Source organism: Schistocerca nitens, chromosome 10, assembly GCF_023898315.1.
Source record: "Schistocerca nitens isolate TAMUIC-IGC-003100 chromosome 10, iqSchNite1.1, whole genome shotgun sequence".
Lineage (NCBI taxonomy): Eukaryota > Metazoa > Arthropoda > Insecta > Orthoptera > Acrididae > Schistocerca > Schistocerca nitens.
This window is the reverse complement of record NC_064623.1, coordinates 37,376,518-37,390,829: the sequence shown is the minus strand read 5'-3', so window position 1 is coordinate 37,390,829 and position 14,312 is coordinate 37,376,518. Positions and strand designations below refer to the sequence as shown.

Below are 14,312 nucleotides of genomic sequence, written 5' to 3'. Positions count from 1 at the left end.
AGTGACACACATCGATTAATCACACCAGTTTTAAATAATTAAGAATTCTCTGATGGTAACAGTACTATACCATAATTACCATACTTAATCCAGTTTCTAATCCCTTTCTCTATGAAATCCTGACAGCAGCACTAGCATTGTTTTTGAAAAGGTTTGCTGTTGTACCCATTACTCTCCCCATTTCAAACTGTCACCTCTTAAGGTTTCTTTCCCATAATCTGGATGCTCAGTATCCAGCAATATTGGTTTCTGCCAGCAAAATTCTTCAGCATATGAGTCCACATTGTTAATATGCAAAATTCTCCAACATTTCAGCAACTGTTGTATATGGCCTTCCTCAGGACATTGAGCTGGCTGCTTAGTGAGAAAAAGTTAGCTGTTAGCTCAACACACTGATGAAGGTTGTTTGTAACAGTGGCCAAAACTTTGGAGAGTTTTATGTATTGACAATGTGGTCACAGACCCTGAAGAATTTTATTGACAGTGACAACAGCTGCAGAAGGCTTCACTTACAAAAATGTTGGTTGCTGTTGATAAAGTTGTATCAGGGTCAAACACATTTCTTCTAAAGACTCTGTAAAATAAACCAAAGCTACACTGATGTTTGATGAAGACATCTACACAAAGTTCTGTCTCAAGTGGCGTCCAGGAAATTACTGCTCTGCCTTTCGTATCCATCAGAAAATCCAGCAGAAAGTTGAGTGCCATCGATGAAGTGCAAATTGTTCTGTTACATGCTCATAACCCACACCACCTTGTTGCAGTATTAGAAAAATCAGGGTTTACAAACAAGGATATGAACAGAAGCTTACTATTCTTTACTAATGTCATCTAATGTTAATGAAAGTGGATAGGGAATTTAAATTAGACATCATGAAATACATAGAACCTGTTATTTCCAGAATTATTTCACACTTCTTTCCTCGAAGAAACAATGACTGGTAAAGGATACACCCACTCAAGCTTCAGCCTGGTGTGAGGCGCCGGGTTGACCTTGCTGAGGTCGAAGCCCTCAATGAGAGGAGAAGGTGCGTGCAGGATGATGGGCCGCCCCCGCAAGAAGAACCGCACCGTGCCCTCCTCCTCATTGTAGCTCGCATCTCTCGTCCTGCAATAAATACCACACCAATGCAAAACTTCTGCGAGAAGATTGAAACTGTCCAGAAATAAGCACAAGTCAATCACAACTGCATGAAAGATGAAACCAGACCGGTATGGAGAACATAACAGGAATAACAACACACTGCAAAGTTCAGTTTGTTGCTTCATTCCTGGGTCACAGGTATAATAATTGATATTATGAAAGAACACTTCAATATATTAACATATCAGATAAATGGTTCAAATACATTAACCATACTTTTTCACCACTGTATCCTAATTCTGTTGTAATAATAATAATAATAATAATAATAAACATCAACAATATAGTCCATTTCACTCAAATGTAAGTTTGACATCATCTTCCCATTGATTCTGCAAGTGTTCTACATCTCTCCGACTAATCAGTTCATTAAGAAAAGCATTTATTGTGCAACTTCCATTTTACATTCCTTAGAGGTGCTAATGCTATTTATAGTTTTGTTCTATCTTTTCATTTGTATCAAATACCCTTACTTTCTTCCTGATGTTCTCCTTTCTTATTTCATCAATGGGAGTATATTCTGCTTTTGTGCGAATTTCATTTTCAATAGCTCTTGTAACCCCCCCCCCTCCCCCCCTTCTCTCTCTCTCTCTCTCTCTCTCTCTCTCTCTTTGCCCGCCGGAGTGGCCGTGCGGTTCTAGGCACTACAGTCTGGAGCCGCGTGACCGCTACAGTCGCAGGTTCTAATCCTGCCTCAGGCATGGATGTGTGTGATGTCCTTAGGTTAGTTAGAACTACTTAAACCTAAGTTCTAGGGGACTGATGACCACAGCAGTTAAGTCCCATAGTGCTCAGAGCCACTCACTCACTCTCTCTCTCTCTCTCTCTCACTCCATTGGCAAGTATCAAGGCTATCATTTTTCTTGAAATTATACAATTAATTTAATTCTCACATTAAAGATGAAAAATCCAACCCCCCCCCCCCCCCCCAAACCCACCATGTCCCTCGCATACACACAGGGACGACAAGTAAGAGTACTGCTTTCATTACAAGGAACCATTTTTCACATCGTGCCACTGTGTTGCTATGTGAAGTCTCACACTATCAGCCATACCAGGGGCAAGTGGCAGTGTATGGACAGTTTACAGCACCTGTCTTCTTCAGATCTGCAAAGAAATGTGTACAGTTCTGACACATTAGTAGCTGTCCCAGGATCTTATCATGGTTGATTATGTGATGCTACAGTTGCCTCAATATAATGTTTTACTTGCTTTACTGTTATGTTACGGTTTTTTTCATTGAATGGGCTAAATTTAGAATATTCCTTGTGAGTCTGTTCTTGCCCATTCTACATAAGTGACTATAAAACTGTCTGCTGTTTTTTCCTTCATGGAATATGCTGCTTCTTTATTTTTAATAAGACAGCCACCGCTGAACACCATTTTTTGGATCATCATCATCATCACAGTAGCACATTACTCCAAAACCATGCTTAAAGCTCAAGAACAAGTGGTAGTCAGAAGGTGAGAGATCAGGGCTGTTTGGTGGGTGACAATTGCTCCCAACAGAATTGCCGAATAAGGTTTTGAGTGAAACCAGCAGAATGGGGACGGGACGTGCATTGTCATGAAGAAACACTATGCTTTGATTGAGCTCCCCATGCCTTCTGTTTTGGATTTTGCACCAATGTTTTCTCAGTGTTTCATAGCATCATATCACATTGACAGTTTCACCTATGGGATGGAACTCTAGCAGAAAATGAAGCAAAAAATATGTTCAGCAGTGGCTGCCTTCACTGGTGGCATCTTTCTATGAAGAGGGCATAGAAAAGTTGGTTTCCCACCATGATAAATGTCTGAACAATGGTGGTAACTACATAGAAAAATAGTTTAAAAATGTTCTTCTTGTAATATAAATTTTGGTTTGAAAACATGTTTTTATAAGTCTTTTTCCAAAATGACACTTATTTTCTGTACATGCATTGTATACAAAACATCACCAGTGTTTATATACACAATGTGTACAAGAAAAGGAAACGTTTTTATATTGGAAAGAGAAGTACTATGAATCACACTAAGGACTAAGAACCTATCTGTAAAGAATTGACATGAAAATAAATTGCCTCAATTTCCTGACAGCTAAAAACATAATGAAATGGAGGACTTGAGCACTTCCTGTGACCTTAACAGTTTTTTCCTCTCTTCTGTGGCCTCACAGCTGTGTTGCAACTGCGAGAGGCATGAGCTGGCAGCACAATGGAGCCAGTGCGGTGGCATTACCTCAGCAAGGTGAGGCAGGTTCAGCAGACCACCACTAATTGCCTCTCACTCGAGTGTGACTGCCGCTTCCTGCACAGTGGCTGTTAGTGTGCCACAAACGTAAAACCAGGGCCCTCCTGGCTCTCAAAAGCTTCCTGTAACCTGTAGCCAGTAATTGTTCTTCTTCTTCTTCTTCTTCTTCTTCTTCTTCTTCTTCTTCTTCTTCTTCTTCCTTCTCCATCTCTTACACTTTCAAGCACCAGTGTAGCCCCACTACACACTTCTTCCATTCCACACTATTCTCACACTATCTCCCCATTTCCCTAATTATTTTTCCATGCCTCTGCCCAAGTTTTTTGACCTTGTCCTTTGGCGTAATGCGAGATTTTCCTCGTCCAGCTCCTCCCTGCGCACACATTTCAAATACTAGTTTAGCTTTTCTTTCCTTTCCCGTTCTCTTAAATGCCCATACCACCTCAACTGATGCCCCTCAACCACCACACAAATTGCTTTCTTCTGCCTATTCTCTTCTCAAATTCCTTCATTTCTAAATATTTTTTCTGGTCTTTCCTACAGCTCTCCTCATAAGCATTATTTCAGTGACAGTAATTCTACTTACGTGCTTCTCTTGTAGTGCCAAACTCTTCATACCATATGCTGTAATTGGTGACATAATTGCAGTGTAAATTTGCATTTTAGTTCCTTACTTATATCTTTCTTCCCTATCATGTTATTCATCTGATGGGAGGCTAAAGCTGCTTTCTTACTTCTATTCAGAATGTCTTGTTCTATTCCACCACCACATTCAAAATTGTCTACTTCTTCAAGAGGCTTTCCGTTACAAAGTATATAGAGTTGTTCTTCCTGTCTGTTCTGTTTAGAAACCCAAAGTACTTTGCTTTTATCTCCATACACTATTGTCCCATTCCTCTTCAGTTCTTCATACCATTCCAATATGGCCTGCTTAAGTCTTTCTGGTGTGTCAGCCACCAATACAATAGCACCTCCATACATCAATGTTTTCAGATAGACTGGTTGCTGTCTTCATATTTCAAGCTTTGTATTTTGGGTTCACCACTCACACATTTTTGTTACTTCATTAGAAACTTGCTCAATTCCATTCTCCATTCGGAATTATTATGACATTTCAACATCAATATGAACCAGTCCCACTGGTTGTTCATACACACACTTCAAGGAATTCGTATATTTCACTCGTACTCTCTTTGCTACCAGTGCTTCCCACATTTATTCCCTTGGCACAGAGTCAAAATTCAGCTTTAACATTGAGAAATGTGAGACAAATGTCCCAGTTCTTGGCTATGCTCTTCTCAATGACTGTTCTTATAATGTAGATGTGGTTCCGTGTTTTCCACACTGGCTTACTAGCACCCTGTGCCTGCTCCTCCTCCAGTTCCTCATATCCCCTTCTCAGCTGCATTTACAATACTCAAGTACAGAATTTATAGACTACTGATGATAGGCAGTCATGACTTATGCAGTGTTATGATTATATTCTTCTTCCATTCCTCTGGGATACTACTCTCCTCCTAAACACTATGGAACAACTTGATTAGTTCTGCAGCTATCTCATCAGGCCCTGCAGGCTTCCTCACTCTAACGTGGTCAGCCACCAATCAGCAACATGGGAGAAGGTGTGAAGATGCCATGAAGATGGATCATGCCAAGGTGAGTGGCTAGAGGCCTCTCACCAAGATCTGACAAAACAAAGCAATAATGAACATCAGAATGGTCCAGCTTGTTGAAACACTCGTATTTTCCATCTCCTTTATGGTTGCGAGAGACAAGCAGTGTGTTGACGCATTTGAGCTTTGCTGCTGGAGCAGTATGCTGTGGATAAAATTGACTGAAAGAACAACAAATATACCCATTATTGACCAAATCAATGTCTCCATGGCCATTTCTTTTCATGTTAAACAAAAATTCTCCAGTTCTTTGGCCATATTGTGAGAAGAGATGGAGAAAACCTAAAGAGAATGATCATGGAAGAGAAGATGAAGGGCAAGAGACTGCGGAGAAGAGCCTTGAGCAGGTGGATAGATCACATCAAGATCTCTGGTCTACCTTTTCAGGTCAGAGAAACTGGTAACCATCCAGGATGAAGACACTTGGTTCATGGGGTCACAACACACAGCAATGAGCACAAAAACTTGTCAAGTGATACTGTCAACTGCCATTTAATTAACTGACCTTATAATTCAAAATTGTGTACAGGACTTTTATCCACTGCACAGTCTTAGGTCTAAATTTTATCATCCTAACTTATAAACTTCACGTACATTGCTCAAAGATTCTTAGACATAGCACTCACTAAATCATATTGTCTAAACCACATGTTACTTTCAAGAAGCAGCTGTTCATCATCTCCAGATGTGATTGACTCACTCGCATCTTAATATTATTATGAACAGCTGCCTCATGGAAACATTGTGGAGATTAGACAACAGAGCCTCAAATAGCAAATTTATGAAAGTTCTCCTGAACACCTATGGGCCTATGACTCATGGAAGAAATTATACTGAGGAGAAATGTCTTAGCCACCACTATAGGGCTGTGTTTAGAACCAATACTCCACTATGCAGCAGACTGTGCACTGATTTGAAATTTCCTGACAGCCTAAAACCAGTTGCTGGACCGGGACTTGAACCTCTGCCTATTTATCAAGTTATTCTCTCACTTATATTTTATTCTACCCCTTAACATACAGTCCAAAGTTATCTCATTCTTACTATTTTGACAGAAACTTAAAATCCCACATATACTCTGAAAACTTAAGAAAGACATTTCATGAAAATAAAACTTCATTTATATCCATTTCAGCACTAATGGTTAAATGTTTGTTCATTGAAGAGCATCCAGTCCTACATTTGTAGCCTAGCTGTCATCTTTTGTTTGAGGTGACTGCCAATAGATATTGTCTTTACTGTGTGTAGCTTTGGACAGCTGACAAAAAATGCGAGCTCTTAGCCCCTGTTCGATACTATTGTTTAGGTAGTGTTTCCAAAAATAGATGGCTATAGTGATCCTAAGTTTGAAATTGAATTTAATGCCTTGGAAAGCAAAGAAAAATGAGATACTACACTTCATTGGAGTTTGAAAATAACGACAACTTGTCAGATGACTGATGAGTGCTCATGAGCAGTATGAGAAAAAATGCCCACTGTGCCATAACCAGCTCCACCAAGATTTCTGTTCACAGTAAACCATTCTGAAATACATGGTTCAACTTCATTAGGTACACGGAAACTAAAAAAACTACTAAGTTTCAGGATATTTAAGTCAAAGGCCAGTACATGAGTACACTCATGATTTTATTGATGGTGACCTTCAAAAATTTGTAACTCTTTATTTTGAACTTTAAAAACTATCTTTATATGTCTGTGTATAATATCATTCATTATATGGCATTTTAATTAATAAAAATACAATTTTTGGGGCATAATTTGTAAAAAAAAAAATTAATATGTTAAGGTCTCAGTCTTTGTACCGCATTAACAATAAAACTTCATTATAGTCTTTAATGCTATTCATGCTTATGCCAGATAAACTTAATTGAAAAAATGAGAAAATAAGGCTGCTACCTTAAAACATACTGTCTCCTCAGTTATACTAAATAGTTGCTGTTTAGCAACTGTTGGTACCTTAATGTTTACTTCATTAAAATGTTATTTCTTGAATGAAAATAATTACATTCATCTATAAATATTGATTCCTCTTTGTGGTACATTGTTACTTGTCCTTTAACTTTACAATGAACACTGCAATGTGCCATGCAACCAACAGAACTTTTTAATAACTAGATCTAGATATTCATATAATTTGTAGAAAGAATGGTTAATGAAAAAAGTTTATATATTTTCTTTTGAACAGGTAGGAATTTCCAATTTTTTTATCTTCTGTGAAAAGTTATTAAATACTTTTGTACCAGAGTTCTTAACTCCACTCTGAACCCTAGATATGATAGTATTATTCATTAAATCTTTGTGTTTGACCAAATTAAACTCTATGGTTCCAGAGACCTTAGCAAATCTGAAAGATTTATGAGATTATATATATATAGACTGAAACAATGAATGAAAATTTGTACCAAGGCCAAGATTTGAAGCCATGTCTCCAGATAACTGCACAGATGTGTTAACTACTACATCACAGTGGCTTTGCTCAACTGCACTGACTAACCTAGCAAACCTCACTCCTCAGCCTAAATTTCGATTCACACCTCAGCTCACCTGGTATTCCCCTAAACTTCTATCACTTGTTAAATGTTTTTGTGACTGTATGAGAAATTTCCTGAACATACATACATATTAGAAGAAAGACTAGGTTTTACCATCGTACTGACATTATCTTCAGAAATACAGAAAACACGAATCCAAATGGCTGGTCTGAGCATGAATCTCTCTTCTTAATCACCATGATATCTCACTCACTTGTAAAGAACAAACATTTACATAGGACACTTAATTTTCATGTTGCTAATAGCACTTTTCAGTCCTCGGTCTATACAGAGTGTTTCAAAATAAAATAAGTTTGAACGTCAGGCTCCTATTAAATCTCCTGCTTCATAGTACAAACACGAAATTAGAATAGAGCATCATTGTCAGTCCCTGTTGTAATTATGACATCACATTTGGCTGACTAAAGCTACGGCTGCAACAGACTTATACATTTGCAACTAGAAGGGTTGACTGTAGAGCTTCAGGCACACTGGCAAGTTTTTATGAGGAACCCATGTCTGGAAATGTAAAATCGGGATGTAAACTAAGTGTGAAGACTGGGTCACACTCAAATCTCCCACTTTACAATAAACGCACAGTGGAGACAATGAATTCTGACCTGTGTGCTCTACAGGAGCCCATGGCATGGCAATGTTTCAAGTACTTTACATGTGTGGTGTCTGCAGGTGCAATTTCTCTCATGAAATCTTGTGGGAATCCAGCATAATGCAGTGAGCAAATGAGTATGGTGGACAGAAGGTTCTATGTAAGTAGCTGCCACTGAATTTATTTTGATGCCCAGTTGTGGTTGATGTCAGAATTTATTTAATTTCATCACATATTTTGAATATTTGAGTCGGGTTCTCTTCTACACGATGAAGGACATCTGCTTCAATGTCAAGACTGCAGTGTGCCTGAAGCTCTACAGTCAACCCTCCTAGTTGCAAATGTACCAGTCTGTTGCAGCCATAGAAGTCAGCCAAATGTGATGTCATAATTACAACAGGGACTGACAATGATTCTCTATTCTAATTTTGTGCTTGTACTGTGAAGCAGGAGATTTAAGAGTGGCCTGACCTTCAAACTTATTCTATTTCCAAATTGTACATTTCCAGACATGGCTTCCTTATCAAACCATTATTTACTAAATCCTCCATGCAACCCTTAGAAGTCTGTAACAGGAATTATGAAACACCTAGTATTAAATGCCAATATAGAAACCATTTTTCTTTTTCTTTTGATTTGCAGTTCTAAACAGTTTCTTGTAACAGCAGGTGTCTAAGTCAACATTCATACTCTGATAAACCACCATGAAGTGTGTGACAGAGGGTACTCCCCATACTACTGTATATTAGGGATTCTTCCCATTCCATTCACACATGAAGCACAGAAAAAATGACAGCTTAAATCAGAGTCAGCCATATCATGCCAAACTGCACATGAGCACTGCGTGGAGGACACATGTGGCCTGCACTCCACCGGTCTTGGCTTTGCTCTGTACTATTATGATGTACTCAGTACAGTGTGACGTTTCATTTAGTATTACGGTGTGGCATTTTTCCATCATCACAACCCTCTTTAGCTTGGCAGAACTGTGCTGTCAGCACTGTTTACCCTTCACTATCTGTTCAAGGTATAGAGGAAATTCTTAGGTACAGTGGCTATTTGCTCAAAAAGAGACAGTAGAGTGATCCAATGTCACAAGACTTTAAAAATCAATGGGAATGAAAGATGAGGAGGATGAGAATTCTCAATGTCTATTACGCAGACGCATAATCGAGAGGTACTGAAAATTTGATATTAAATGACATTGCAACATAATGCATAAAGAACTGAAAACATTTGGTTGATGACAAAAGTGCAAAAAATTACTGTGATCAACACATGGGATTCATTGTTCTGTACATCAAGAAGCACTTTGTGTTAAATTTGCAGGCACAAAACAAGTGATAAAATTAATGGTATGAATTGTAAACTTTCTGAAGTCATGTACATTATTCCACTGTCAGCTGCAACTGAACGAAGAGTACGGAGACTTTATACATTACTGCAAAGTACATTTGTTAAGTGAAGGTGCATGTCTGGTAAGTTATGTCAATTTAAAACCCACTATTGCTGAATTTATGAAGGGAAAAGGAGTGCAGGAACGAAAATTAGAACATCCAAAATGGATTGCAGACCTCTGACTAAGTGGACCTTACTGCAGACTGACCAAAGTAAGAAATTGCAAGGTGAGGAACAACTTATCTATGCTATGATGGAGAAGCATTTAAATAGAAAACCACATTGTGGAAGGGACAAAGTCACCCAAAAGTGCCATCCATTTCCCTAAACTAACTGGCATTAAAGAGACCATGAGGTTTGAAGAATTCATAGTGGCCTTGAAAGAATTACAATGATAATTTTTTTAAACATGAGGAACTATGAATCTTACATCTGTTATGAGACAAATTGCCTTTTAAGTTGAAGGCAATCGCATGCACGTGGCAGATGGAAGTGATTGACCTGCAACGTAATTCCCTGACAATTTCTTTTATGTTAAAACTGTCCAGGAGGTCTACATTGTTTCCCTGCAAAAGAGTTTCATATTTCCATAACAAGGTTGCAAACATGATAAAATATTTTGAACAACATATTTATTTTCATAATAATAATAAAAAAATCCAATCACACAAGTCACAATTATGAGGTAACTTGAGTGCGAAAAGCTGTGAAATTGTCTATGTCTATCTGTATGCTGAGAATTTGAACCAGATGAAAATTAGGTCTTCAAGTGTGCAAAAAATAATTGAGAAATATGGAACCAAGTAGTATGCAATGCCACTTAAATATGATGCATTCACAGTTTCCTCTCTTCTCCTCTTTACCCTTAACATGGCCTGGCTCTGGAGAAGTGTGCAGCCAGGTGAGATAGCTACAGCAAGCGAGACAGAGCACAGGTTGTGTGTCGAATTCTCAGTCATCCCTATGTTTAATGGTTCCATGTACACTGTGGTTAATGTAATATTATCTGGTCTCATCTTTGTGAAACCTTTGAGAACCATATTTGTGTGCCTGAAGTATATTCCTAGGTTTCTCACAACACTGGTCCTCAAACCTGTTTAAACATATTTTTGCGGGATAGGTGGTACCTACAGTCAGGCATCTGCCATTCAAATCATTCACAATTTGCATTACTCACACACCACAGTCAAACAAACGTGTCACAATTCATGCTGCCCTCCTTTGCATGTGTTTAGAATCTTCTGCTGATATAATTTGGTATGGGTCTGACACACGTGAGTAATATTCTAAGATAGGACGCACAAGTGCTTTGTAATCAGACTTCTTTATATAATGACTGTACTTTCCCAGTAATGTAGCAACGAACGGGAGTCTGCCACCTGCTTTGCCTTGGAATGAGCTTTTGTGGTCATTGCATTTCATATAAAACAATTTTACACCCAAGGATTTGTATGAACTGCATGAATCCAGCTGTGATCACTGATATTGTAGTCACAGAACAGCATTTTTCCCCATTTTGTGACAAGCACAACTTTACATTTCTACACATTTAAAATAAGTTGCCAAACTTTACACCAATCTTACCAAAAGTGACTGAATACTTGTGCATGGATTTTTTTTAGATGTCATTTCATTGCTGATAATTGCATCAGCTGTAAAATTCTGAGGTTACTCATAACATTATTCACCAAGTCATTAATACACAATACCATCAGCAAGAGACCAATGCCCTTCCCTAGGGCCTGAATACTCCATCTGAGATACCATGCTGCATACCCTTCACCAACAAATCCACAATTCAATCATATACAAAAATACATGGCCTAACTTTCAGGAAATAATCAGTCTCTCCTTCTCATCCTGTCTGACAAGTCTCCCCTGACCCGGGGTTCTGGGTGACTTTTCTGAACTCTACCCCCTTTCCTAAACCTCTTCATTTCCTTTCCCTTCACCCCTCTTCCTTCCCCTTCAACACCTCTTCTGAAAGAAGAAGCCACTGGTTCCAAAAGCTAAACTCTTTTTTTTTTTTATGTATGTGGTCTCCTGCCATCACTTTGTGAGTATATTTTTTATCCATACAATTTCATTATACTGCCAAAAATTGATTATTTTCTTGGTCAGTCACATATTTTTGTTTGATACTCCTGATGAATGTACTTTCCCTAATACATATCAGTGCAGTACTGAGTCAAAAGCTTTTTGGAAGTCAAGAAATACTGAATCTACGTGTTGGAGAAGCAATAAAAACTTTGAGGTTCGCCGATGACATTGTAATTCTGTCAGAGACAGCAAAGGACTTGCAAGAGCAGTTGAACGGAATGGACAGTGTCTTGAAAGGAGGATATAAGATGAACATCAACAAAAGCAAAATGAGGGTAATGGAATGTAGTCGAATTAAGTTGGGTGATGCTGAGGGAATTAGATTAGGAAATGAGACACTTAAAGCAGTAAAGGAGTTTTGCTATTTGGGGAGCAAAATAACTGATGATGGTCGAAGTAGAGAGGATATAAAATGTAGACTGGCAATGGCAAGGAAAGCGTTTCTGAAGAAGAGAAATTTGTTAACAACGAGTATAGGTTTAGGTGTCAGGAAGTCGTTTCTGAAAGTATTTGTATGGAGTGTAGCCATGTATGGAAGTGAAATACGGACAATAAATAGTTTGGACAAGAAGAGAATAGAAGCTTTCGAAATGTGGTGCTACAGAAGAATGCTGAAGATTAGATGGGTAGATCACATAACTAATGAGGAAGTATTGAATAGGATTGGGGAGAAGAGAAGTTTGTGGCACAACTTGACTAGAAGAAGGGATCGGTTGGTAGGACATGTTCTGAGACACTAAGGGATCACCAGTTTACTATTGGAGGGCAGCGTGGAGGGTAAAAATCATAGAGGGAGACCAAGAGATGAATACACTAAGCAGATTCAGAACGATGTAGGTTGCAGTAGGTACTGGGAGATGAAGAAGCTTGCACAGGATAGAGTAGCATTGAGAGCTGCATCAAACCAGTCTCAGGACTGAAGACCACAACAACAACAACAACAACGTGATTGATTTGTTGAAGATCATTCTCAAATTCAAAACCCTACTATGAAGCATAGACAAAAAAATTATTCTTCAGTCTTGTATTGTAGGAGCCATCCAACAAACAGAATTTTATTATTACTCACAAAGATCATTAATGTTACGATGTGTGACAAAAATGTATAGGCTAACTTCAGGAAACATTCCTCACACTTAGAGGAATAAAGTGTTGTCCGCAAACACTATTTCCATGTTAGAGGTCACTTTCTACTCCTATTCATAATCACAAAAATCATGGAGGGGGGGGGGGGGGGGGGGAGAGAAACTACCAGCATTATGTGAAACATTTCCTCACATAAAATATTCAAAATACCCTCTTGTTTATGTCTGGTAAACTGTAAGTTTTAATTCTTAGGGCACAACCAGTGTTTGTTGTCTCAATAGAATAAAGGTAATGTTGACATGTAACTCACTTCACTGCTTGTTTCACATGTGATTAATTTCATTGCTCAACTAGCATCAAGCATGTAGCATCAACTGTTCATTGTTCATCTCTGACTTAACTTCTGGTGATGTGCAGTAGAAGTGTGCACAAAGCCAGAGTTGGTAGATGCTGTTTGCTGTATGGATTAGCAGATGGCAATAGCCATGACACTCAATGTTTGTACTGGGAGAGATTTTTAAAATGCCGGTGCCTGACAGGAGAACATTAGAAGCAACTGATTGTCATCTTGGGGAGCAATGGAAATTTAAGCCTACTACTCAAGACTTGGGGAGGCCTAATAGGATGACAGCACCTCAGCTGGAAGAGGAAGTTCTTCATGCTGCTGATGGCAACCCTAGTGTCAGCGTAAGACGATCAGCTACAACAAGTAATGTTGACAGGGTGCTGCATGAGAATTGTATCCATACCGTGCACTGTGTGTGTGCAGGCACTATCAGCAACCAATGTGTCAACAATGTGTCAACTCTCACTTTAGTGAAAATGTGCTGTTCATGGATGAGCTTCATTTCAACAAGATCTGATGTGAAAACTTACAATCAGTTTTTATGGGCTGTCGAGAATTTGTGCACCATTTTCTGTTAGCCTTTAGGCTGGCATTCTTGATGATTTGTTTGTTAGGGCCTCGTATTCTCTCAATCAGCCTCAATTGAGGAAGGTTTCCTTGAGATTTGGTCATACCTTTTCGTTGCACCCTGCACACAGAAAGTTAGGATGTCTATGCAAGGGAAGTTACCAACTTTGCTAAATTTTGCTCTATTACTACTTCAATTACTACTACTACTACTACTACTACTACTACTACTACTACTACATTGTCCCAGGGTATAACTTAATAAGACAATAATAAGTTGAAGTATAAGCTTGTGCGTTTTATCTTCAAGTCAAGACCATTATTGATATTTCTAAGCATGAAACATGTCTACCTAAGCTGCTCTATTATGTTTACTGGAATTTAAATTGTAGCTTCTTTTAATGCAGAGCCATTAATATCTATTTCAGGTCAGTAGAGGTTACTTATATTTGTCTGAATCAGTCAAGTGTGAGCTTCTGTACCACTAAGGCTAGAAACATTTGCTATAATCTAGACCTGTTCACTCATCACTTTGATTGTGCTTGGGATAGCTGAGTTTCAACTCTGTCTACAGTGACACTTCTATGCTATATGACTACAAGCTACACATTGTTTCATAATAAAACCA

The 14,312-nt window shown here is 38.5% G+C and overlaps 1 protein-coding gene across 7 annotated transcripts in view; it reads right to left on the bottom strand.

Moving 5' to 3' along the window:
• The window catches only part of LOC126210649 (echinoderm microtubule-associated protein-like 2), a 664,635-nt gene that overhangs the window by 65,695 nt on the left and 584,628 nt on the right, over nt 1-14,312 (bottom strand). For all 7 annotated transcript variants that reach the window (XM_049939974.1, XM_049939973.1, XM_049939976.1 and 4 more), the window contains one exon: nt 953-1,108. In XM_049939974.1, coding sequence (XP_049795931.1) covers nt 953-1,108 — 156 coding nt within the window. The remainder of the gene's footprint in view (nt 1-952; nt 1,109-14,312) is intronic.